General features: G+C 39.5%; 2 protein-coding genes across 6 annotated transcripts in view; one reads left to right on the top strand and one right to left on the bottom strand.

Moving 5' to 3' along the window:
- Nucleotides 1-5,839, top strand: part of nup153 (nucleoporin 153) — a 46,940-nt gene extending 41,101 nt beyond the window's left edge. For 2 of the 4 annotated variants that reach the window (XM_062979359.1, XM_016992937.2), the window contains 4 exons: nt 108-485; nt 2,548-2,835; nt 3,947-4,097; nt 4,737-5,839. In XM_062979359.1, the coding sequence (XP_062835429.1) occupies nt 108-485; nt 2,548-2,835; nt 3,947-4,097; nt 4,737-4,824 (905 nt within the window). In that variant the 3' untranslated portion in view covers nt 4,825-5,839. The remainder of the gene's footprint in view (nt 1-107; nt 486-2,547; nt 2,836-3,946; nt 4,098-4,736) is intronic. The other 2 variants (XM_062979360.1, XM_008108823.3) reach the window with 1 other exon arrangement.
- fam8a1 (family with sequence similarity 8 member A1) lies at nt 5,736-25,144 on the bottom strand. 2 transcript variants are annotated; one of them, XM_062979369.1, is made up of 5 exons: nt 24,569-25,144; nt 15,405-15,528; nt 13,365-13,488; nt 12,305-12,444; nt 5,736-10,582 (listed from the first exon to the last, which is right to left on the bottom strand). In XM_062979369.1, exons 1-5 carry the CDS (start codon nt 25,032-25,034, stop codon nt 10,438-10,440), a joined length of 999 nt encoding a protein of 332 aa, XP_062835439.1. In that variant the 5' UTR covers nt 25,035-25,144; the 3' UTR covers nt 5,736-10,437. The 2 variants fall into 2 exon arrangements, with proteins under 2 accessions (XP_062835439.1, XP_062835438.1); XM_062979368.1 differs by having other exon boundaries at nt 15,405-15,525; nt 24,569-25,118.
- Nucleotides 25,145-27,114: the final 1,970 nt, after the last annotated feature.

Raw genomic sequence — 27,114 nt, 5'->3', positions numbered from 1 at the left:
CCTACTGGTTTCATAGCTATTGAGGAATGCATATTCCATCTTCATTTATGTTTTATTTTTTATACTGATACCTTATTTCTAAACATATTTTTCCTTGTAACTTTCAGATCCAGGATCAGCAAAGCCTGCATTCAGTTTCCTGACCTCTAATCCTACTTCTAATCCTATTGTGCCAAGTGTTTCTGTTGGTGGCATCAGTGGTAATAGCAGTGGTGGCGGCAACATATTCAGCAGCACAACCTCTTCCTCGAATCCTCCACCAACCTTTTTGTTTGGACAGGCCAACAGCACTGTGAGCAGCTCTGTTTTTGGTAACCCTTCAGACTCCAAGTCCTTTGGGTTTTCTCAAGAGAGCAAGCCAGCCGCCACCACGACCAGTACAAGCGCTCCTGCGCCCTTTCTTTTTGGTATAGCGGCCACTACTAACAGCACACCAAACCCTATCTTCAGTTTTGCAGCACCTACCACCACAGCAGCTCCTACAGGTAAGCTGAAAACTGGGGGGAGGTGGGGATTGCAAGTGTGCAGTGGAAAAAAGACATCTTTACAAATAAGCGTAGTTACATGCAGTCCCTGGGTTACTGACAAGATAAGTTCTATAAGTTTATTCTAAAGCTTAATTTGTATGTACGTCGGAACAGTTGTGTGTTTAAGTGGAACTCCAGGCTAGATTTTTAGTTTTGGATAAAACAGGGAAGGGTTAACATCCCTGTAGTGTTTGTTTTGATGCCTGTACCCGTTTAGAAGATTTCACTTTCTATTCCTGTGATACTTGGATGTAGAAAATTTGGTGTGTCATGGAAACAATGATCAGCGATAAAGCTTCAGCGGAGACACCTTATCCCCATGATGACTCTTTCAGGAGTGATTTCCCTTCCTAGGGTTAGATTTTTCTCTCACTTCCTGTTGTCTCACCCCCATTCTTAAGTAGGAGTTGTATTTAACCCAGATGTCTGTAACTTGAGAATTGTGTGTACTGTGAAAAAGAACTCTTAACATATTAGCGAAAGCTTGTAAAGGCTGTAAACAAAGATGGAATCAACTCATTTCTCATAGCTGTTTTGTCACAGCAATGCTGATGCAGCTTTCCTAAAGTGCTGAGAGCTATCTAAGGCTGCTGGGTGTACTAATGGCTTTGAACCAGGGATTTCACAGCTCAGAATCTAAACCACAGTGTTACACCATCTTGCTTAATTTTCTTGGATTCTGGTTCTTCAAATGCTGCAGCCATATCTTTTTGTCAAGTGATGTGCAATTATAAAATGATTGCATTTTTCTTTTCTTCCTCTGGTTGTTCCTAATAATAGAAATGGAATGCAGTTTTTTTTTTCTAATGGCTGCATGTGTGTGCATTTGTTGCAGGTGACAAAATTTCAGTAGAAAGCAGCCATTGGTAGTGCATTGTTCTCTTGAAAGTCTTGTATATGCATTCTTTTTTTTTAACAGCAGTAGTAAGCATTTTCCAGAAAATTCTGTACTATCCTCCAATAGAGTGTGATATAATGCGGTGTATTTATTTACCTTACAATATATTTTGTTTAAAAACTAAAATTCCAGTTTCCATCAATCCATAAATATTTGAATTCAGTTTGACTGGAGGAAAAGTTTTCAAACAAAGTCAAAATTGAGGATGGAAATTCTTTTTATTAGAATATTTATCCTTACTTTTAGAAAAAATGTACTTTGCTTACACCATTTATTTAAGTTTAAGGTTGAAAAGCAGAAAAATGTTTGGCACACTAATTGTAGCATATTCAAACAGCTGCATGGTATGCTGTTATTTTTCATCTATTCACTTCCAACTAGAGTTCAGCTCACTTTCATTGAATTTTTCTTTCACTGTAGAATTTCCTTGCACTGCCTGGTCTTGTTTCAGATGTAGGCAAACAGAATAATTTGAAAGATATTTTACTTTGTCACACTTTAGTTTTGGATTGATTCACCAGAAACAAGAGATGGCAAGAAATAGAAACATATTCACACAGGCAAAGATAGATACACAGACTTCCTAGGATTAATCACTTGAAAAAGATGTATTCATGTAAAAACTGCTGTCCTTGCCTCATATTATACTCCCACCCATTCTTTGTTACTACTATATTTTATGAAAGTTTTTTTAAAAAAAAATGAAATTGAACTATTTGAGTGCTGGAATGTTTTCCATTTTAAAATTGATTGCATAAAATGTCTTGCTCCATATTGCTGCCTTAAGGGGATCAGGCATGGGCAAACCTCAGCCCTCCATGTGTTTTGGACTTCAACTCTCAGAATTCATAGCAGCCGATAGGAATTGTGGGAGCTGAAGTCCAAAACACCCGGAGAACCGAAGTTTGCCCATGCCTGATGAACTGTAAATGCATTTGCACAGGGTGGGATATTCCTCACAATAAACTTGTCCACATTGGCTATGCAAGAGCTGGGTTTTGGCCAGCATCTTAAGAGTAAAGATCACCTGAGACACACCATTATAACAGAAGCATACTTTGTGTCCAATTCATCTCTGATCGGTACAGTTCCTGCCTTGAGCTGTCTCTCTTGCTTTTCTAGGTTCCTCCTCCTCCTCCTCCTCCTTTGTGTTTGGCTCTGGGACTGCAGCTCCTGCTGCGGCCCCAGCATTTGGCGCCAGCCAGACCCCAACCTTTGGCCAAAGCCAAGGCCCCAGCCAGCCTCCTGCCCCAACCTTTGGATCACTCTCTTCATCTTCATTATTTCCTGCTGGCTCCCAGGCTGGGCCTCCTGCTTTTGGATCTGTGTCAAGCAGCACACAGCCTCCTGTCTTCGGACAACAAGCTGCCCAACAGCCTGGTTTTGGCACAGGTACAACTCCTAATTCTGGTAAGTGCGAACTCTGTAGATCTCTTGATATCGACTGATGTGCTCTTGAAAAGAGACATGCCTCCATTTTAATCCATATTTTCAGTCTCAGCTGTGTTAGAACATTTGCGCTAGTGTCGTTAATTGTCTTCTGAAAGGAAAAAGAAGTCTCATAGCCAAATTCTGATTGCAATTAACTGTGGATTTGAAAAGTCTAATATTATTAAAACATTATTAGTCACAAAATGATTTATAAACTATATTGGCCTCTACTTGTCACCTTTCTGCAAAATGTATACCAATCATTTTTGGGTACTTGATGTTTTAAAAGTTTTTGTTTGGGGTGTCTTAATTAAAACACATATGCATACAAAGGAGGATAATAAACACAGGAGTTTGTGCCCATACAGAGACCTGTATGAAAATGCACACTAATTTGAGAGACTTAGATAATCTTCGGGATTTCCCCCCAAGTTACTTTTTCCGATAATTTCATAACATATTCCTGTGAAGAAGAGTGGTTTTATCTTTGCTTCATATAAAGCATTTCAAACAACAGATGCAAATATATTATATAAGCTATATGGTATACTATGTGACATTTCATAGAAGAGTGGTTCTCAACCTAGGGTCCCCAGATGTTTTCGGCTTACAACTCCCAGAAATCCTAGCCAGTTTACCAGCTGTTAAGATTTCTGGAAATTGAAAGCCAAAAACTTCTGAGGACCCCAGGCTGAGAACCACTGCCATAGAAGATATTTTGGAAAGCTCTCCGTGTATCTTAGAAGTTTGGATGCATCTGCTTTGATGTTTTTAGCTTCTATTATATCAGAAACTATTTCTGAAACACTTTTGAATATGTTACAAAAAAGTTTGCTGTATGCCATTAGGAGACTTTGCTGGAGAAATAGTTTTGAATGTTTATGGTTCTTTAGGCCTTTATATGCAATGCAATCATTGCACCCTTTAAAAAGATAATATTGATATTTGGAAAGATAATATTTGCAGAGGTCTTACTGTCTTTTCTTATTATAAGTACTGAATGTGCTGTTGGAATATTCTTCTTCTCTAATCACCAATTTTTAAGACAGTAAGAAATAATTAAGCTAGGCCTTGCTGTTTATTTCTTCAGGTCCAGTGTTTCAGTTTGGAAATAGTGCTACTAGTTTCAACTTCACAGGAAACAGTCCAGGAGTATTTACCTTTGGTGCAGCTCCTGGTACATCAGCACAGCCTGCAGGCTCTTCAGGATTTTCATTCAATCAGCCTTCATTTAATCTAGGGTAAGAACTTCCAGTAGTTTCATATATTCACGTTAGTTTGTGTTTTAGTTTCATGTACATCTTGCAGAGGAGTAAGTTTCAATCATATGCTTACATTGCCACATTACTGAATAGCAGTCATGGCAGGGGATGGGGGAGAAATGAGTGTATAAATGGACTGCAAATTTCAATAACATCATAGTTGTTGCTTTGAAGGATGTATATGTTACGTTCAGAATAGTGGATAGGTTCCACGGATTCAATATCCATGGTTTCACTTGTGTTCAGAAATATTTATTCCTCCACTCCGCAAACATGCTTGTAGGCCTCTGTAGATCCTCATTGTGGTTCAGTGATATGCTTCCATCTTAAGTATAGTCAAAATACTGGGTTTACTTTTGCCCCTGGTCTCAGGTATCCACAGGGAGCTTGTGCAGTCTTTGAACGGGGCCATACTGAACTTGAAGCAGACAGCATTAAGCCTTTCAGGTCTGTTAAAAGTTCAGACTGAGACTTGTGAAATAAAAGCTTTTAATCTGTAGAAAAATGTCCTTAGTAGAAGATCTCACGCTGATAATTTTTTTCATATTCGTTTCGTAGTATTAAGAACACATATTACCCCAGATTCCTGACTTCTGATTTTGTTTTCTTCCCCTAAAGCAGGAGTAGCGGGAAAAATATGTTCTCCACACCTGGATCTGCAGTGTCTGGTCGGAAGATAAAGACGGCTGTTAGACGTAGAAAATAAAAAGTATTAATGATTGTTAAAGACTGCAAATTTCTTACCACAGCTGGTTGCCCTGCATTGTTCAATAATTGAATTGTACCTCATGCTGGGTTTAGTTGAAGCCAGGTCTGCCTACATTCTGCTTGCTTTTTTTCCTCCCCATTTAGTTTTTTAAAAAATAATTAGAGTTGGTGGCAGGGAGGATTTTGAGCAAAACTACTTTAGAATCCATCAGTTTTTCTTCACTGACTTGGCATGGTCTGGCTATAGATATAAATATAGCCTGCACAGCGAATGGCTTCGTATAATACCTCTGTTTGCACCACTTTGTGCGCTCATCTGCGTTTACTGACACCTCGAAATTGTAATTATATCAGAGAGGGGGAATCTGTATAGAGTAGAGAATGTGGATTATGAATGATTTCTTTGCAGAGTTTGTGCTGATGTACGTGTGAAGTGAGCAAGTTGCGTGTATTGTGCACTAAAATGTTCTGGTAGAAGAAGAATGATCAAAGAATGGTCCATGCTAAGGACTAGTTAGATCTGTAGTATTTCATTCAATAATTAGACGCTCTTTCTATTTTCATTCTTACAGCTCCTTATCACCTGTCTCGCCTTTTCATTATTTTATTATGAAACAAATGTGTAAATAATACAATTCTGTTTCTCTATGTACTTTGGCATAAGAAATCTGTGAACTTGAAATTTTAATTTTGTGTGTTACAGCAAATTTTTGTTTAGTATTGTCTCAGATTTTATTATGTAAATCCCATTATTCAAAGTTGCCTAAATCCATTAAAGAACTTTAAAATTGGGAATTCTTAAAACGAGTTTATTGGCTTTTCTGATCCATTTTTGTTTGGACCAAAAACCAGTATTGTACAAAGTGTTAAGTATATATTTTTATATTTACAGAAATGGACTCTGGTGACTTTGGATAATAAGGAAAAGTTTAATATTAAAGCCATGTTTATTACAGTATAATTAACATGTTAAACCATGGGATAAATGCCATCAATAAAAATTATGAAATACACTTGTGTGAAGTTTAATGCACGCCACCTTGTCTTAAATGTATCTGCAAAGGATTACATGCTCTCACTCAGGAGGATACAGTTAATGTTGTATATAATAATAATAATTTTATTTCTTACCCACCTCTTCTCATGGCTTGAGGCTGGTTGTAACATCACTAAAATTTAACCAGCAATACAATTATACCCAATTTTCCAGGTCTGTAAGCCTGATTCTGCAGGACCCATTCATAGGCCTATGTCTGCACTGAACAGATTTGGAAGATTTTAAATCCCATGTTCATTCTTGTATGTGTTTGCTCATGTCCCTCAAAGACCAGGACGGACATCTTCCCACTACTCCCCTCTCCACTGGCTACCTTACAACACCTGGACCAGTGCTTCTTAACCCACAATTGCCCAAATGCTGGACTTCAGATGACACAAACCCTCACTATTGCCCATGCTATCCAAATATTAAGTTGAAATCTATGGTTACTTACAATAGGGTATATTCTGAATCTGTTATGTTGGTGAAAAGATATATCATAATTCGATTTCGATTCATGCAGGGACAACTTGGTGTAAACCCAAATATTTAACTGGAAAGGGAAGAGTGATTCTTATGAGGTAATTTCTTCTGTATGGGGAACCCAAAATAGTATTTGTATGAGAGCACTTACTTCATCTTGTTTGCAGGCCTGCACAACTTGGCCCCTGTAAAGGACCGATGTCAAAAAAAAATGCACTTCTGTGGTTCATTCAGTAGGGGTATTATACGGTAATTCTCTTTACATTGCAACCAACATAGTTGTCTCCCAAGGGTTTCAATTCCTATACTAAAAGTTATGTGAAACACTATCTCAATCTGGTGTCAGAACTGATAATGATGAGCTAGAGAAGTAGAGCTGCCTATTACATGCTATCAGGTTGCCTTCTACTTACAGCAATCATCTGAATGCTGTATCTTGTTGATAAAACAGCTACTTGGATTTCAAAATCTTATGATTTTGAGTACTATTGGGTTTTTTTGGGTCTGTATTACTATGGGTCAGTTTGGACATCCCAGATAGCCAAGTGTATTCTTGTTACTGTAACAAGCATTCAGAAATAAATCATAGGACAGGTCAGTAAGACTTAGCTCTGTTACAGGAAAAAGTGTTAATGCAAAAATGTTTATTTATTCAATTTCTGGCAGTTTATATGAAGACATTAATACTTGTGCATAAATGTTTTGTATAGGGATTTTAAAAGAAATTATTTAATTAAAACTTAGTACAAAAGTACTTAGAGATACTTGAGTGATGTGGTAAACTTATCAAAGCCACTGGGTTTATTTTTAAATACACAAGTAGAGTAACCCTTATACAAATTGCTTTAGGATCAAAAGTGTGGTTTTTTTCAGATTTTGGAAAAAACCTGTATTTGCATATATCTACATAATATCTTGGAGATAGGACCCAGATCTTTAAAAAATGCAGTTCATTTATCTTTCATGTACATCTTATATACACAGCTTGATTTAATTCTATACAATATTTTTAAATAATTTTTTGCATGAATCAAAGTTTGTGATTTTTTTTGTCACAATCACATTTTGGAATATTTTGGATTTCAGAATTCCAGATAAAAAGTTACTCCACCCTTGGTAGAATTAATGTGGGGAGGACAGAAAATAGAACAGCAGCATCCAAACTATACAGCTTACAGGGATTTTTGCTTTTGTTGACTGAAAATGTTATTCAATCAAGTTGATTTTTTTTGTTTTATATCAGCAGTCTACTTGTGGGGAGACAGTAATTTTTCACAATATTTTTACAAATTAGTTTATTTACATTGCAGAGGAAAGTAATCATGCAGATAATAGGCTGGTCTAATTCATCTTTTTGTATCTAGTGATGCACTTAACGTAGTGTGTATCAGATTTAAAATGTTGAGTGACCAAAGCAGTTTTTTATTCTTGTTATTCTACAAGTGAATACCTCACCCACAAAATACTGAAAATAATGGTGCTGAATTGCCCCACATAAACTGCCATGGAGAACAGTGTGCAAATTATGCCTAAGTCTTAGTAACACTGGGCAGAGGAAAGCACAGACATAAAAGATTGGTGTCATATAACTAAACTAATGGCACCTCTTCCATGGGCTGATTTAATAGTTCCTGCCACCTGTCTATTGGTTAGTATATCCAGGTCATGTGACAGACAGACCATGCTGCATTTTAAGTACAACTTCATGTTTCTGCCTCAGTTGTGACTTCTTCGAGCATAAAAAATGCCACTGTTTCTCATCAGTAGTTAACAATTCAGTCAGTTAATAAAGCAGAATTACCTAACTTCAGCAAAAAGTGATGCCAAAGCAGTAAAGAATGCAATATTGAGATTTCTCTGTCTGCATGGTACTTTGGGGTCAAAAAGCTATGTCTGATTCCTTAGCAGTTACCTCCGAAAGTGCAGTTCAGTTGTAATTACATATTCTAATTGGTAACAGATCTGAACCATAAAAAAACATTGATGGCAATCCCTTACACCTCAATGAGTTCTTCCTGTAATTCACCTTTCCTCAAGATGCATTTATGCCCACTGCTGAAAAATGTAGAAACACCCTGCATTTTGCTGCCTAAACACTAACTTGCCTCAACTCCTACTTTCTTGCATAAGAGTCTGGTGGCAATTAAAATGTACACATTTTATTCACTTAAAAGTTTATTTTAGAGCAAGCATGAGGTACTTCATCCTGCAAGATCCCTTCCAGGAACCCCAGGTGAATTCAAATTTACTTGGAACTCAGTACTAGCCAAGACGAGGAATATAAATTACTTTGCTTCTTCCTAGTCAACTGCTGTTTAATCAGTTTTGCCCCCTTAAATCATTTGTCTAATTAGAAGAACACTGCTGGTATATTCTCTAAAAGCAACTGGAAGGTTATCACTAGCTGTGTGCTCTGTTGTCAGATATTTAAGACTATTGCCTGATGTCTAGTACAACAATGGCTGGCAACTTGTTAGTAACACACCGGTATTAAGGGCAGCTCAACCCCATGTCTTTTTGTCATTGTAGGAGAAATTCACTCTCACACAAAACCTCTCCAAGACTCACTTTGTTTCTGTGGGGCCCTCTTTCTTTAGACATTTAGTGGTTGATGATTAGCAGGGAGCAACACAGCCATCTGGCTCTGTCCCTGTAGACGTAAGCAAAATGAAAGCACAGTCCCACAAAAAGATGGTGAGTCTTACATGGGATACGCAGGAGAGACATGGCATAGTTCTGCCAGGATGGAACTGTATACTTGCATTTCCCAATAGAGTTTGGGGGGGGGGGGGGGGCTTGGCTTATGTGAATTTCACCCAGCTTAGTTCACTTTCTAACAAACCCACAAAACAGGTCTGAATTGTCTTACATTGTGATGTTGTCACAGAACTCAATCTCAGGTGTATAGTATGGTAATCAGCGTTTTCCAAAAAAAACCAAAAAACCATGAAAACTTACACAGCAATCTAGCTCCTTAAGGTACGTTAGCTCCTCATTGGTTGACCAGAATCAAATCAGAAGGATCAAACAACTGTATTGGCTACTTTTTTAAAAGTACATCAAGCCTAAAATCCTGACACTGATTCAATTTGTATTATTGCGTATGTAAAAATTTAAAAAATGTAAAATGTGCTTTATCTAACTGGTGTCATTTCAGTACCTTAGCACAAAACCAGATGAAGTGAAAGGATACCAAACATCTTGCACAAATTCCCAGTATTATTACATAGCAATGAAATTGGGCTGATTTTTTAAAAAAACTTATTTTGTTATAAAGTGGTGTAAAAGGCAATGTATAAACACTTTTTATCAAGCTTATTTTATCTCTTGTTAAATACATAATGAAACTATTTTTCCCACACGCATTTTTATGTTTTTGTGCTTTTACAAGAAAGCAAATAATCTTGATATATTCTCTCTGTGAAAGTCTATGCAAGCCAACAAGGTGGAATACCAAACAATTCATTAACCATTAAAGCCATGATTAAGTTATCTCATCTATAGCATTATTACCAGAGCCACCAATATTTACATGTTTGCCAGTAGCAGTATTTTCTTGTTTTCCTTGATAATATCTGACATAGTCAATGATCTGTATTACGTTCAAGATATCCACATCATGCAAGACATTTAACACACTGTTTATAGAGAAATTTGAGTATTGTAATAACACAGTGCTTGTGTAAGCAGTTCCTGATAAGGCTTTTATAAAGTGGCAAATCCTTCACTGTCATCAAAATAGGAGAACACAATTCTTTGTAGAGAGCTTCCTTTGCAAACACTATAGTTAATCCCTTTGGTTACCGCTCCAGCAATTAGAAAATTTTGGATCTTCATAAAAATAACAGCTACCTTTTAGTACAGAATCCAAGCTCGCATTTCTCACATCACACAGTCTTCTGAAGATAGCTTGTTTTCTTGGTTCAGTTCAAAATATTCTCAAACCAGTGCCACTTTTCACCAATTATAGCATAGCTGGAAGGAAAGGAATATGTTCCGCATCTTCACTGCCACTGTTCCAAAGTGAATTTTAGAAATCCAAGGAGTTATCACCATGTCTGAACAGTAGAAACGAGCCTTTCTTGGCTATCATCTGACACTGGGTCTCTTTACCACAATTGTCCCTGCAACAATGTCATAGGCTGTTCGGTTGTGCTGGAAAAACAGCAGTGTAATGAACGCAGGAAAAAAGGAAGCAATAGAAAAATTCTTGATCAAAGCTCGTATTGTAGACCTAGAAGAAAGATAAAGAAAAACAAGGCACTGCTGCTATTTGTTGCTGGGATTGGAGAATGTTGACATAACGTTACATCACAAAACCAGAAATTGTTTGTATATGTCATTCCTGAGAACCAATGTGCAAATGACCCGTATTAATGTATTTCTTCAATTGTAACATGACAATGATTTTAAGAGGTACCATAATTTCAGACCCACCCACCCCCCCAAAAAATTATGCAAGATACATTTGCAATTCTAAGATACACCTCATTTTAGAGATATTTATATGGGAGGAAGTGCATCTTAGAATTTGTTCTAAGGAATTTGTCCACCGTTTTTAAAAAAACTATAGTCCGGCTCTCCAATGGTCTGAGGGACCGTGAACTGGCCCCCTGTTTAAAAAGTTTGGGGACCCCTTATTTAAATATTCAGTGAAATTTTGCTATAGCATTACAGTTCAAAAGGTTTAATAATTGTGTTTACACCACCTCTTGATTCAGATTCAACATAGTAACTGCCAGAGGGGGATGATTATGGGGATGATTGGCCCTCAGGAAACTATACCTCCCAAATAGTTCTTGTTTTAGTTTGCTCTGGCTTACAATCACCTTCTAGAACAGTGGCTCCCAACCTTTGGTCCTATGGGTGTTTTGGACTTCAGCTCCCACAATTCCTAACAGCTGGTAAGCTGGCTGGGGCTTCTGTGAGCTAAAGTCCAAAACACCTGGAGGACCCAAAGGTTGGGAACCACTGTTCTAAAGAGTGCCACACAGTATTTTTGATCATCTCTGAGTCATTTTAGGCCCAGAAAGTTATTCATCCCACACCTCACCATTCTTGATTTAGAGGAAGCTCAAGAGCAGTGGGAACTGAGTGACAGAGAAGAAAGATGATGTTATTGGGGTTAGAACTGCCAAAACAGAAGCTAGAAAGGGAAGGGAGAACAAAGCTGATTTGGAAAGACCGAAAGAAATGACAATAGAAAGAAGGGGAACACTATAGCTTCTAAGTTTACTCTTCGTCAAGTTTTTTAAATTAACGTGTAAGAATATGCAATGAAATATATTTTCAGTAATATAGCTTTTCAGCATATACAATGAGACAGTGGGCACTAAGGAAGGTGCCTTGCATGCCTCTGTTATAATGCTCATTCATTTCCAAAGATTTCTACACAACAGACCTTTAAGAAGATAATTACTAAGGAAGAATCACAGATTATACACATTATACGCTCCTTATTTCTTTCAGAAGCATTAACTATTAGTGGTATGAAAAATCAGGGCAGTAATTCCTAAGGGTGATACATAATTCCCTTCTTGAGAAGTGTGCTGCCTAATTCCTTGAAGCAAGGGACATCAAGTTCTCATGTTAAATAACTTTCATTACTGCTACAAACATTTTCCTGGTATAATCGCACATTTTAGATTAGAATCAAGAAGAGCAATATAAATATTTTAAATAAAATCATTTTAAGCCCAAACTTACTACAAATAAGAAAATAATAATGCAATACTATTTGGGTAACAGCGCTCCATGCAGTCATGCTGGCCACATGACCTAGGAGGTGTCTGCAGACAATGCCGGCTCTTCGGCTTAGAAATGGAGATGAGCATCAACCCCAGAATCAGACACAACTGGATTTAATGTCAGGGGAAAACATTTACCTTTACCTATTTGGGGAAACTGTGCTATTCTAGTTACTGGCAAAACAGTGATACAAAAACGTAAAACTTACGTTGTCATGCTCACGTTTGAAGACGGAATCACTAACACGCGACTTGGTGCAATAAGTACAGATGTATCACATGTTACAACTCGAAGACCAAGCAAAAATTTCCCAGGAGTTGCTCCGCCTGCTCCCCAAATACATATAATCTGAAAATAAAAGGCATTTTCAAGTTCTTAACCAACAAATATGTGTTTTAGTTTGTGCAGCAGTATATTAATTAAGGGATCCTGATGCAATTGGATTAGAATTATAAATATCTCATGTAATCAGATTACTTGGTTAGAAGGGATAACCTGTAACTTGCTACAAATGTGTCAGTGAGGCTGGAAACAGCAACCAGACTGGTCTGATCTAAACAGCCTTCTGCTGGTTCTGCTGGTTCTTGGGACATTATTTTACAGACAAACTCAAATGATAATTACTTATCTGAATGTGCTCAATATTTGTATATTTAACTAAAATTTAAGGCATGCATTATTTTAAAAACAGGTCAGGCATAATATTCAGTATTTACAAGATCATAAATGAGTTTTACAAGCTCGTAACTTCTGAGATTCACATTTATGATTGCTAATGATCCCAAAAAGCCAGACCACATCCCAGCCAAAGGCTTTCTGAGGCATTGAAGATTGGGGTTCCGGGAAATGGCAACTGCAGTGCTCACACTGAGGCAAGCAATTGCGGCAGGACCCAGAAGGGTGTCTCCAGATACCCATCCCAACACATTGTGCAAAATAGGAGAGAGCTGCAATCATCACTTCACAGGACCCTGATCCCAAGCACCTAGGAAACCTTTCTTTTAGAGCATTGTCTGGTTTAGGGGAGCAACATTATAAGAAAACAATGGAGCTCCATCAGTGAAGCTCCATCTGACAAGCAGGATCTCATGCCTTAGATCAGTGGTTCTCAACCTGGGGTCCCCAGATGTTTTTGGCCTACAACTCCCAAAAATCCCTACCAGTTTACCAGCTGTTAGGATTTCTGGGAGTTGAAGATCAAAAACATCTGGGGACCCCAGGTTGAGAATTACTGTCTTAGACCACTAAGGGAGAGTGGATCTAAATACCTCATAGAAGCAGACTAGCAATCTGTAGACAAGGGCCACTACCATCATTTTCTGCAAGTCTTCCATGGAAGTGTCTTCATCGATTTCTTCTATAATGTAGTGCATGGCAAACTTGGAAATGTCCCTGCATCCAAAATCTCATATTAGTAAAATAATAACGTATCACAGTATAATATAGGCTTCGTGAATTAATGAAAAATTTTGCTGTTAGAGAAGTATCAGTTAGTGGATAGAAAAGGTGATCTTAAGTAGAGGTAATTCAACAGCACGTAATGCTAATGAACTAATTAGATCTTAGATAATCTCAGTTATATTTAGATCACATTAACTCAATACTATTCACTCTTGCCATAGTTTCAATGTAAGCAAAATATATAGTCATTATATAGTAAGGAATTTCCTATACATCTTCTTTAATAACTGCAATAGCACCTCACATTTACAAAAGTGAATGTAACAAAGTAAAAAAAAATACAAGAAGCCTCAAGATTAATATTTCTTCTGTAATTAGCCTACTGGCTGGATTTAAGTATGCTTCAGTACTACATTGTCAGTACAATTAAAATAATGCTCAGCATTCAGCAGGACTGCTTTCTTGTTTGCAACACCCTTCCTGAACGTGGTGCCTCCCAATGAATTGGACTACCTCCCATTAGGTAACGCCAGGCAGCACAGAATCCAAGGAGCTGTTGTCTAAGGCTGCCATATAATTCAGTTTCAGAATGCAGATTAACCACTGAACTACATTACATAGCAGTGCAGACTCATATAATCCAATTCAACATGGTTCAATCTCTATTATATGAGTCTATATTGACCATTATAATTTAATTCAAACCGGGTTACATGGCAGTGTAGACTGTACTTAAAATATCTGGTAAAACTCGCCTTAGGGAAGGCTGGTTGATAATATTGTCATGAACAACGTTAAGTGTACAGTAGAGTCTCACTTATCCAACATAAACGGGCCAGCAGAACGTTGGATAAACAAAAATGCTGGATAATAAAGGATTAAGGAAGAAACTATTAAGCGTCAAATTATGTATGTGGATGTGAATTTTGTAATTTTGTATTTGTCCTGCTTGTGAGAAGAACTGGTTGAATTCCTTGTTGCTGTGACATGTTTTGTTTTTATTTGTTTTTAATTTGTGTAGTTCTTTGGTTTCATTAAAAAGTAAGTGATCATCTCTGCAATATGAAAAGAACAGACTGTGCTGTCATTATACAAATAAAAGTGATTTGTTCATGTTCATATTACTCTCCTGGAGGGTGGAATTTCCCTATTCCCCTTTGGGGCCTCTGGAACTGTAAGGAGTCAGATACGGAGAGATGTGGTATAATAAAGCAGCATTAGCTCACAGTTTTTCTTGAGGTTCAGCCCCACTTTGTGAGCATAGTTTTAATCTCATCGGCTTTCCCACTGCCCTGGGGTATTTGAGTGCTTAGGATATTAATATTCTGATAATGGATAATGAATGGTCCAGACGCTGTGTAGGTCAGATGCTGTGCCCGACGGGGAAAATCTGTGCCGGCCGAATCTCGCCCCTCTTGGTGGGTGCCCGGCACACAGAGAGGCTTGTTGACTGTGTTGGATAATACAGAACATTGGATGAAAGAAGGTTGGATAAGCGAGACTCTACTATATATAAATGCTACTTTTGCTGCTATTCTTATGAGATAAGCAAACAAACAAGTTAAACCTTTCAGTGTTGTATATGAATGTTTATTGATCAATGTAGTGCTATATTTCCAGGAAATTCTAAACTACTGTATAAGGACAGTGAAAATATTTAAGCAGTTAAGGACAGAAGAGAAGCAACGTGAAAGGCAATAGAAATAGGATCAGAAACCTAAATACAAATGTTAAGTGACTTTTGTGCAGAGACAAAAACAACTGAGATATAATCAATGCAGAGAAGTAAAAGATGACAACAAAAAAGGAAGAACAGAAGATTCAAGTTTGCTACCACAATGGACAGAGCAGAGCAAGAAGCAGAGCAATAAAACTTGTTATAGTTACATTACATACTGCCTACTTACTTTATTCCACTGAGATGCATAATACTCAGAACTATAGTTGCCTTGATAAAGAACAGAATAAAGAAATCCACCATCTCTGCTATAAACCTATGAGCCAAGGATGGGATAATATATTCACGACCTGCTTTTGTAAAGAAAAAAAAACACACAATCAACACACATCCTGAAAATACACTTTATATAATAATCAGCTTAATTAGATGTTGTTTCACTTTACATAATCATTCACAACTCTCTAACTGATGCAAGATTATAGTTGTTGGCATCATGTTAGGAAAAACAGGGTGGTAACTGAAAACCGTACCAGGCTGAATGGCATTTTATGACTTGTATTTTATTCATAGTGCAGCCTTATGGCAGGGGTGGGTTCTTACTCAAAGTCCTTGGACATACCTGCTCAATACAAGACATCAGGGTTTGGCCCCTGCCACCCACCCCAACCAATTTTTTTAACTAAAATTTGTTCTGAAACTTCAGATGCATGAGTACACTTCTTACACTTCCCATGGTGCTTTAGATCCAGGAAATATTACTTTCAAACCAGGAAATACATTCAAAGTCGCTTCTGATTTGGAATTAAAACTTTTCAGACATAAAACAGTCAAGGAGAAGAAACAAAGGGTGCACCTACACTGTAGAATTAACATAGTTTGACACCACATTAACTACCATGGTTCAATGCTATGGAAACCTGGGATTTGAAATTTGGTGAGGCACCAGTACTCATTGGCAGAAAAAACTAAAGATCGTGTCAAACTAAAGACCAGGTCTCTGTCCTATGTGATTAGTGTGTATTTTATAAACATGCTTGATATGTATCTTTTATGGAATCGCATTTTAATATATATTTTTGTAGAATTTTTATAGTATTTGTGTGTTTTTTAATATGCTGTGACCCTCCTTGAGCCATGGGGAGAGGCAGGTAAGAAAGAGGCTCCTTCTTTGGGGGCTTTTTTTTTTTTCGTGTCAGGAGCAACTGGAGTTGCTTCTGGAGTGAGAGAATTGGCCGTCTGCAAGGACGTTGCCCAGGGGACGCCCGGATGTTTTTTGATGTTTTTACCATCCTTGTGGGAGGCTTCTCTCATGTCCCCGCATGGAGCTGGAGCTGATAGAGGGAGCTCATCCACACTCTCCCCAGGTGGGATTCGAACCTGGCAGCTTTCAGGTCAGCAACCCAACCTTCAAGTCACTTAGTCCACTACGCCATCTGGGGGCTCCTCTTTGGGGGCTGAATGGCCATCTGTCAAGAGTGCTTTGAATGCGTTTTTCCTGTTTCTTGGCAGGGGGTTGGACTGGATGGGCCACGAGGTCTCATCCAACTCTATGATTCTATGAAATAAAAATATTATTATTATTATTAAACTACAACTCCCATTATTACATAGATTTGACCCATGCCAGTTCAAGCTATATCAAACTACATTAATTCTACCGTCTAGATACATTCCTAGTAAAGTTGCCCACATTAGGAGGCATTGCCAAAAATTGGGAGGAGTATAAGGGCCCAGGGGACACTAACAAACAATGCTGGAGGCATACTTCGGCTACTCCTTGGCATAAACCCACCATTTCACAATACTGCAAGCTGTTGGGGGGGGCTCCACAGACCATCTCCTGGGCATTGTGATGTCATACACATCTAGGGTTCACTTACAGTACATTGTAGAAATAATGCACTTCGACAACATTTTAATTGCCATGGCTCAGTGCTAAGGAACCCAGTAGTTGTAGTTTGATGAGGCATCAGCACTTCTAGGTAGAGAAGACTCAAGAGCTTATCAAGCTAACTCCAATGATTCCATAGCACTGAGCCAAACAGCATTTTTACTTAGAATTTTACAAAGTAACAGATGTTTGTCATGTGTCTTCAAGTCAACTTTGACTTATGGAAACACCATCATAAGGTTGACTTGGCAAGATTTACTCAAAAAGATGTTGACCATTGACTTCCTCTGAGGCTGAGAGTAGAGTCTCACTTATCCAACATTCTGGATTATCCAATGCAGTCTGCCCCCACAGTTGTTTCTCTAGGTAGAAAGGTGCTCCATTTGTAGGCCATTCCTGAACTTTTTACGGATGTAACTTCTGACAATGTTGTTGCTGTAAGTTCATTTTATGCAATTCTATATTTGTAGTCAATTTGTTTGTAGTCAATATTTTCAATACATTGCAATATTTTGGTGCTACATTCATAAATACAGTAATTACTACATAACGTTACCGTGTATTAAACTGCTTTTTCTGTTGATTTGTTGTAAAACATAATGTTTTGGTGTTTAATTTGTAAAATCATAATGTAATTTGACATTTAATAGGCTTTTCCTTAATCCCTCCTTATTATCCAACATTTTCCCTTATCCAACGTTTGGCCAGCCCATTTATGTTGGATAAGTGAGACTCTACTGTATATGGCGTATCCAAATATGTTTCCATGACTCAGAAAGATTTGAACCCTGGTTCCCCCAAGGTCTAGTTCAATGTTCAAATCACTAAATTGTGTTTATTCGCAATAAAGCACAATAATTGCATCTATTCTAAAATCTAGATTTGATCAGACATTTTTACCACACAATATTGTTTTCTTTGCTTTCAGAATCCAGATGTCCAAGGACTGATCACTTGCTCCCCCCCACCAGAGAATAGCATTATTATGTACCAAAGGGATCATTTAATTCCTTGTGTTTTACAGTAATTTTGCAGTGCTTCTGCGGAACAATATGTAGCAATACAAGAGTACCATATTGTGCAATGAAATTCTGACTGCTATTGCACATTTTCCATAAGCATCTCATTAACAGCTACTGAAAATTGGTTGCTAGGACTAGGTGCAATATGTTCTAACTCAAGCAGGTTTTTTTTTAAGGGCCTATAATACATATGTCCCCTGGTGATAACATAATATGTTATGACTGTCTTGATCCCAGACATTCTATTTTTGTCACTGTATGCCTTCAAGTTATTTCTGATGTATGGCGATCCTTTCACGATATGTTCTTGGCAAGATTTGTTCAGAGGTTTGTCCTTGCCTCCTGAGTCTGAGAGAGAATAACTTGCCCAACTTCACCCAGTAAATTTCCATGGTCAAGAGTGTCAGGGGATGATGGGTAGCAGAGTGAAATCCAAAAATTCACCATCCCGGTCTTCACCTCCTTCTCCAGACTGTCTCCCCATGTGGAAAATACAGCACTGGACAAACACACTCCAGCAAACGAGGGTTCGGTTGGAAATCCAACGGCAATATATCTTTATTTACATGACTATATACAAACGGAGCAAATCAGTCCTTCCTTTATGAGTGCTCTTGCCGAAGCGACCCATGCACACACACACTACACACTGCGCTCAAGATACTCCTCTGCATTCCACAGGACAAGAAAGTAAGTCCCGGTCAAAACAAACTTGACCCCATTGGTCCTATGATACGTCAATCATAGCAGACTCTCATTAACTCCATAACTGCTGAAATGCCTTGCTGAAAAAAACTAACACATAAGGCATTTCTAATAACCCAGATTGATTTTAACATTTCACAATACACAATACCCTGACAAAGAGGGGATTCGAACCCTGGTCTCCTACTGTCCTAGTCAAAACTCAAACCACAAACTATTCTGAATTGTATCACTGTAAAAGCAGATCAATTAATATGGGGATTATTTCTAGAGTATGTTGATGGTAAATGTTGAAATCTTTCATACTTATCGGGTGGATTAATTATTATTTATATTATTTCATGTTTCTTTTTTTAAATGCATGAATCTAGGTTAATACTACTGTCATGGAATATTTCAGGGATATAGTAGAGTCTCACTTATCCAACATAAACGGGCCAGCAGAACGTTGGATAAGCAAATATGTTGGATAATAAGGAGGGATTAAGGAAAAGCCTATTAAACATCAAATTACATTATGATTTTACAAATTAAGCACCAAAACATTGTGTTATATAACAAATTTGACAGAAAAAGTAGTTCAATATGCAGTAATGCTAAGTAGTCATTACTGTATTTACGAATTTAGCACCAAAATATCATGATGTATTGAAAACATTGACTACAAAAATGAGTTGGATAATCCAGAACGTTGGATAAGCGAGTGTTGGATAAGTGAGACTCTACTGTACTACTTTTTATCAGACTGTAACAAAAACATATGTGAAGGAGTTAAAAGAAGAAAATGAGGCATTCTTCATATAGCTCACTGCTGACTTTGTGAAAAATTATGAAAACTAAACAAAAAAGAGAATGCAGAGTAGATACTCTCCCTTTTCTTTGTATTGGACTCGTCTTCCTCCACTGTAATTTATCTAATGTGGCCATACTGCAACACACCCACATTTTTTACAGTATCAGATATTTCTAGATGAGCAGCCTTGTTCAGCTTCAATCCTATATTCAGTTACCAGTGGAAATATATGATGAGATTAGATTACAGAATTGCACTGTGTTGCAACAAGAATCTCCTGTGGCACACTAAACATTAGCAGATGCATTATGGGTGCTTCCCTCCTATGTCAACAAACCCTTTGCATTTGTGCATGTTTGTAGCAGCACATGTAGGTGTGTGCATGGAAAAACATCCCAACCTGCAAAAATCAAAATTTTGATTAAATGGCCTTAAAAAGTAAAGGTTTCCCCTTGACATTAACTCTAAGGGGGTGGTGCTCATCTCCATTTATAAGTCGATGAGCCGGCGTTGTCCACAGACGCCTCCAAGGTCATGTGGCTAGCATGACTAAATGGAGCATTGTTACCTTCCTGCTGGAGTGGTACCTATTGATCTACTCACATTTGCATGTTTTCGAACTGCTAGGTTGACAGAAGCTGGGCTAACAGCGGGAGCTCACCTCGCTCCCCGGATTTGAACAGCCAACCTTTCAGTCAGTTCAGGTGTTTGAATTTTTTTAAAGCAACAACAACATTGAATTGCTGTATTTGTAGGACCCAAATACAGGAACTTGTGTTCTGCAGATGGGACCTGTTCTGTCTCCATGCTGAACTAAATGAACTGGAAGGAACCATAGCACGAAGGACAGATCGGACACTGTGTTAGGTAAAACAAAATATTTTATTGGTAGACAAAAATAGATCTCTTTTCCTCTTATTGCCACTATGAAGTCTCTTGTGAGGAAAGAAATCTTTAAGTCTATGCAGTTCTGGATAGATATTGCCACACAGTATGAAGTCTTGTCATGACTGGATTCTTTGTAGCTTTGGGGTGATTAATACAATGTTGTCATGACTTTCTCTATTGCTGTTGTGTATGGCTTTTAATCTAATCTGGGTACAGTTCTGACGTGACGTGAATTTCTGTGCTCCTTTTGCTTCCTACCCTTCCAGTGCTTCACCAACTGACAAAATCTGACAAAAAATAACTGCCATTTCAGGCTGGCAGGAGCCAAGACTAAGCTCCACCCCTTTAGAATCTTAAAGAGACAGGGCAGCAGGTAATGTTTTGCCTCCTCGTGGCATGACAGGACCCAAAACTAAACAACACACACACACATAAAACATTTGACAAACACATTTTGCACATGCAACTTACAACCCACATTACAACCAAATTTAAAATAAACAAGCTGTTCACGACAAGGGGTCAAGATCCTGTACCAGATCAAATACCTGCACCATCCCTACAATTTATTTACACCAATGGACTCCAAATAAGCAGTTCTCAGCTGAATTGCTTTAAATTAAAAAGGGCCGTTTTGTATGTTATTTCAGCATTTTAGCTGACGAATAAAATGTAGTTGTAATATAAGGATCCCAGTGTCTTTTGTATAATGTATGGGTATTGGTTTCTCTCTTTCTTATACAAGTTACAACTAAACAGTACATGTGTGATATCTTCTACCTCTGCAGCTCCACAGATACAAAATGGTTCATTATATGGAACTCGGTTAAACCTTCCATGTTTGACCATTGTATCCAGCTGTTTAAATGTACTTCTGGTAAATAGCCTCATGAAGTATTTAGGCATTTCTGTCTTTAGATATTGGGCTGTTTGAAAAGTATGCTTCAATAAGCCAGCTTTACTGAGGGTAGAAATGTCTTTCTGAGCTTCTATATCCAATATTAGTTATGCAACAAATTTTGGATCTAGTTCTTCTAGGAGATTTGGATTTAGAGTCAGAAGTCCACAACTCCTAATGTGTTTTGTCAGTTGAACTAGCCAAGAGGTCTGATGTTGATTTTTTGCCTGCTCTAACAGGAATAGTTTTGGTAGTCTGTCATTTGCCATGGCTATGTAACACGATTTTTGTTCCTGGGTTATAAATGTCATTTCCTGATTGCTCCTATCATAAAAACATGGGAAAAAGTTTATTAAACTGCAAACACTTTTCTTTTGCAGGACCTCCTGCAGCACATTTTGCTATAGTTTTTCAATGAATATTTTATAGAGTCAACATAATTTGTGGTAGCCACAAAAACAAAGTTTCTGCGGTATAACAACTATTTAAAAAGGAAGAACTGCACAATTAAACAGAAAATCACACTTCCAAACCAGGAGCAGAAAATGTTATCACATAACGTAAACAGGTGCACAGAACAAATTTTGTACAATGTGTTGTCGAAGGTTTTCATGGCTGGAATCACTGGGTTGTTGTGGGTTTTCTGGGCTGTATGGCCATGTTCTAGAAGCATTCTCTCCTGAGGTTTGCCCGCAACTATGGCAGGCATTCTCAGATGTTTTGAGGTCTGTTGAAAACTAGACAAGCGGGGTTTATATATCTGTGGAAGGTCAAGAGTGGGAGAAAGAACTCTTGTCTGTTTGAGGCAAGTGTGAATGTTGCAATTGGCAGTAGTCTACCGTATACCATGCAGCTGTGGCCAAGTCTACATTGGGACCACCAAATGCTGCATTGCCCAAACATGAATCAAGGAACATGAACGGCACTTCAGATTAACTCAACCAGAGAAGTCAGCCAGAGCAGAGCACTTGAGAAACCAACCTGGACAATGCATATGATTTGAGAACACAGAAATGCTGGGCTACTCTAACAACCATAATGTCAGACTACAAAATGAAGCCACTGAAATCCACAAGCATGTGGACAATTTCAACAGAAAGGAGGAAAACATGAAAATGAACAAAATCTGGCTACTAGTATTGAAAAAACTCTAAAATCGGGACAGTAAATAAAGAACAACACTGGGTTGTTGTGTGTTTTTCGGGCTGTATGGCCATGTTCCAGAAGCATTCTCTCCTAACATTTCACCCACATCTATGGCAGGCACCCTCAGAGGTTGTGAGGTATACTGGACAACTAAGCCAGGGAGGTTTATATATCTGTGGAAGGTCCAGGGTGGGAAAAAGAACTCTTGTCTGCTGGAGGCTAGTGTGAATGTTGTAATTAATCACCTTGATTAGCATTCATGGCCTTGCCAGCTTCAAGGCCTAGCTTCTTCCTGCCTGGGGGAAATCCTTTGTTTGAACAACACTCAGAAAACAGGGGAATTCCAGACAGGAAACAATCAGGGCCAGCTAACACCTACCAAAAAAGGATTCCCCCAGGCAGTAAGCAATCAGGCTTTGAAGCTGCAAGGACATTCAGTACTAATCCAGGTGGCCAACTGGAACATTCACACCTGCCTCAAACAGACAAGAATTCTTTCTCCCACCCTGGACCTTCCACAGATAAATAAACCCCACTTGCCTAGTTTCCAATATACCTCACAACCACTGAGGATGCCTGTCATGGATGTAGGCAAAACGTCAGGAGATAATGCTTTCGGAACATGGCCATACAGTCCAGAAAACTCACAGCAGCAACGTGTCACTAGCTCAGCCCGAGTGGATATTTGAGTATATTTTGAAATTCCAGATGAGGGACACTCAACCTGCATCTCGTATCTAAACACGACACTGATGTTTCTTAGCCAGCTCATGCGCATGGCACCAAGATGCTTTTATCCCCAATACTTTTGGGGTAATTTGGTGCACGAAGCGAACCCCCAGGAAGCCAAGGCGCCACTACCACAGCCCCACGGATGACTTAATACTTAAGTAGGGCTATCATATCTCCTCTCACCCTTCTGCACGCTAAACATATCCAGCTCTTTTAGCTATTCCTCATAGGGCATGGTTTCCAAATACTTTATCGTTTTGGTTGTTCTTCTCTGGACACATTCAGCTAGGGTCCTTCCACACAGCCATATAACCCAGAATATCAAGGCAGAAAATCCCACAATATCTGCTTTGAACTGGGTTATGAGAGTCCACATTGCCATATATTCCAGTTCAAAGCAGATGATGTGGGATTTTTTTCAGTTCTGTGGAAGGGGCCCAAGTAAATTTCCCTCTTGGATTGTGGTTCCCAGAACTGGACAGTCTTATTCCAAGTGAGATCTGACTAAAGCAGAATAGTGACACTATTGCTTCCCTCATCTAGACACCATAGTCCTATCAGTGCAGTCTAAAATTGCATTGTATATCAGATCAAGCCAAAAGAAGCAAGTCTTAAGATAATTTTCTGATGAAAGGTTATGGGACTAGTTCAGCAGAGAGAGTGAATGCTGAAAGCAGCTGTGATATTAAGGAATTCATTCCCAAGAGCTAAAACTGGGCTTCCTTTTAAGTAAATATTGTTACAGGATTAAGACTTTCAACTATAATTGAGAAAATTCTTCCTGGCAGTTATACCATTACTGAGAACAGTAAAATTTACTTCCACATAATGAAGGACATACCGGACTGAATACCTAAAACACTGACATTTAAAATTCAGTGCATTCAATATACCTCACATCCTCTGAGGATGCCTGTCATGGATGTAGGCAAAACGTCTGGAGAGAATGCTTTCGGAACATGGCCATACAACCCAGAAAACTCACAGCAGCAAAGTATCACTAGCTCAGCCCGAGTGGATATTTGAGGATATTTTGAAATTCCAGACGAGGGACACTTAAACTGCATCGTGTATCTAAACAGGACACTGATGTTTCTTAGCCAGCTCACGCGCATAGCACCAAGATGGTTTTATCCACAATACTTTTGTGGTAATTTGGTGCACGAAGCGAACCCCACGGAAGCCAAGGTGCCACTACCACGGCTCCACAGGTGACTGAGTCCGGGGCGTTTCGGACAGGCCTAGCCTATTTGCTGATGCTGCTGATGGGCCCCTTCCTGCCTCCCTCCCCGCCGCGCCCCTCTGCTCTGCTCACCTGCGGGCCGGGCGGTTTCCCTGGAGATGCTGCTGGGGGCGGGGCCGGCGCGCGGGGCCGAGGGCGCGTGCCGAGCAGCGGTGGGGGGCGGCGGTTGCCCGGCAACGGGGGCGGGGCTGCCCTCTGGAGCGGCGGTCGCAAGGAGGTAGTAGCAGGTAGGGCCGTTGCCATAGTAACAACACGCGCCCGGGGTCGGAGCTGTGGAAGAGGCCGTCGTCGTCGTCACGGCTCCGGCCATGAGGGCGGCCAGGCCGCTGGTCTGCCAGCTCAGGTAACCGCAGTAGGAGTCCCACAGCCATTGGTGAACGCGCCGGGAATACTCTGCGGCACTGAGGGCTTCCGGGGCAGCAGTCGGAACAGAGGAGGAGGAGGAAGAAGGAGAAGAAGCAGCACCTGCTCTTCTCCTTCCTCCTCCTCCCTCAGGAGCACCGCCGTCGACAGTAGGCATTTCCGAGGGCTCTGCCATAGCCCCGGCCCTGTCACTGCCTGCGTTCTCCACTGCGCATGCGCGTCCCACGCCCAGGCCCTCGCCCACTGTCCTCTTTTCCCTCCTGACGCAACCGCCCTGTTGTGACGTCAGCCTTCAAGGGGTGGGGCTACAGGGAGGGCAGAGGTCGGGTTATGGATTGGAATGTACCACTCCGGTTTGGCTCTCGGGAGACGCATGCCTCAGATGGTCTCGTCCACCAAGGGCTCCTCAGGCAAAACAAAGCGCGCGGAGAGGAGAGGGAGAGCTCTTGGGGATCAGAGAGGGATTGACTTTCCAAACCCAGTAAGAGCTCATGTTGACTTTCCAAACCCAGTAAGAACAGACTGGTTCAAGATTGGGAAAGGAGTAGGTCAGGGCTGTATACTCTCACCCTACCTATTCAACTTGTATGCAAAACACATCATGCGACGTGTGGGGCTTGAGAAATCCAAGGCTGGAGTTCAAATTGCTGGAAGAAACATTAACAACCTTAGATATGCAGATGATACCACTCTGATGGCTGAAAGCGAGGAGAAGCTGAGGAGCCTTCTCACCAATGTGAAAGAAGAAAGTGCAAAAGCTGGGTTGCAGTTAAACATCAAGAAAACAAAGATTATGGCAACAAGACTGATTGATAACTGGCAAATAGAGGGAGAAAACGTGGAGGCAGTGACAGACTTTGTATTTCTAGGCGCAAAGATTACTGCAGACACAGACTGCAGCCAGGAAATCAGAAGACGTTTCCCTCTTGGGAGGAGAGCAATGACCAATTTCGATAAAATAGTGAAGAGGAGAGACAGCACACTAGCAATGAAGGTCTGCATAGTTAAATCAAAGCTATTCCCTGTAGTAACCTATGGATGTGAGAACTGGACCATAAGGAAGGCTGAGCGAAGAAAGATAGATGCTTTTGAACTGTGGTGTTGGAGGAAAATTCTGACAGTGCCATGGACCGCAAGAAGATCAAACCAGTCCAGGAAATAATGCCCGGCTGCTCACTGGAGGGAAGGATATTAGATGCAAAAATGAAGTACAGTAGAGTCTCCAACATAAACGGGCCGGCACAATGTTGGATAAGCGAATATGTTGGATGATAAGGAGGGATTAAGGAAAAGCCTTTTAAACATTAAATTAGGTTATGATTTTACAAATTAAGCACCAAAACATCATGTTATACAACAAATTTGATAGAAAAAGTAGTTCAATACGCAGTAATGCTATGTAGTAATTACTGTATTTATGAATTTAGCACCAAAATATCACGATGTATTGAAAACATTGACTACAAAAATGTGTTGGATAATCCAGAACGTTGGATAAGCGAGTGTTGGATAAGTGAGACTCTACTGTACTTTGGCCACATCATGAGAAGACAGGAAAGCTTAGACAAGAGAGTGATGCTGGGGAAAATACAGTAAAAGGAAAAATAAAGAGGGGCCAACCAAGGGCAAGATGGATGGATGGTATCCTTGAAGTTACTGGCTTGACCTTTAAGGATCTGAGGTTGTTGACAGTCAACAGGGAGCTCTGGCATGGGCTGGTCCATGAAGTCATGAAGAGTCAGAAGCGACTGAACGAATAAACAACAACAATATATACCCAGATGAAGTATTGCTTCCTGCTGCCCGACTGTAATAGGTTCTTTAATCTTTCAGGTGTGACGGATTCCTACCCACTATGAAGAAGGGTCACAGCTTAATAGTAGAACATGTGTTTCACTGCACTAAGAGCTCCCGTGTTAAAGCCTAGAAAAGGCAGCTTCTTGAAGCCCCTGCAAAACGCTACCAGTTAGCAATCCAAGACTAGAATAGAATCCTAGGCCTTTACTGCACAGCTGTATTAAATCCACATTGAACTGCATTATATGGCAGTGTGGACTCAGGCCCCTTCCACACAGCTGAATAAAATCTCACATCTGCTTTGAACTGGCAGTGTGGACTCGGTTAACCCAATTCAAAGAAGATACTGGGATTTTTTGTCTTGATATTCTGGGATATAGGGCTGTGTGGAAGGGCCCTCTGATAACCCAGTTCAAAGCAAATTTTGTGAATTACCTGCCTTGATATTCTGGGTTATA

This window comes from Anolis carolinensis, chromosome 4, assembly GCF_035594765.1.
Source record: "Anolis carolinensis isolate JA03-04 chromosome 4, rAnoCar3.1.pri, whole genome shotgun sequence".
NCBI classification, from domain to species: domain Eukaryota; kingdom Metazoa; phylum Chordata; class Lepidosauria; order Squamata; family Dactyloidae; genus Anolis; species Anolis carolinensis.
This window is presented reverse-complemented; position numbering and strand designations above follow the sequence as displayed.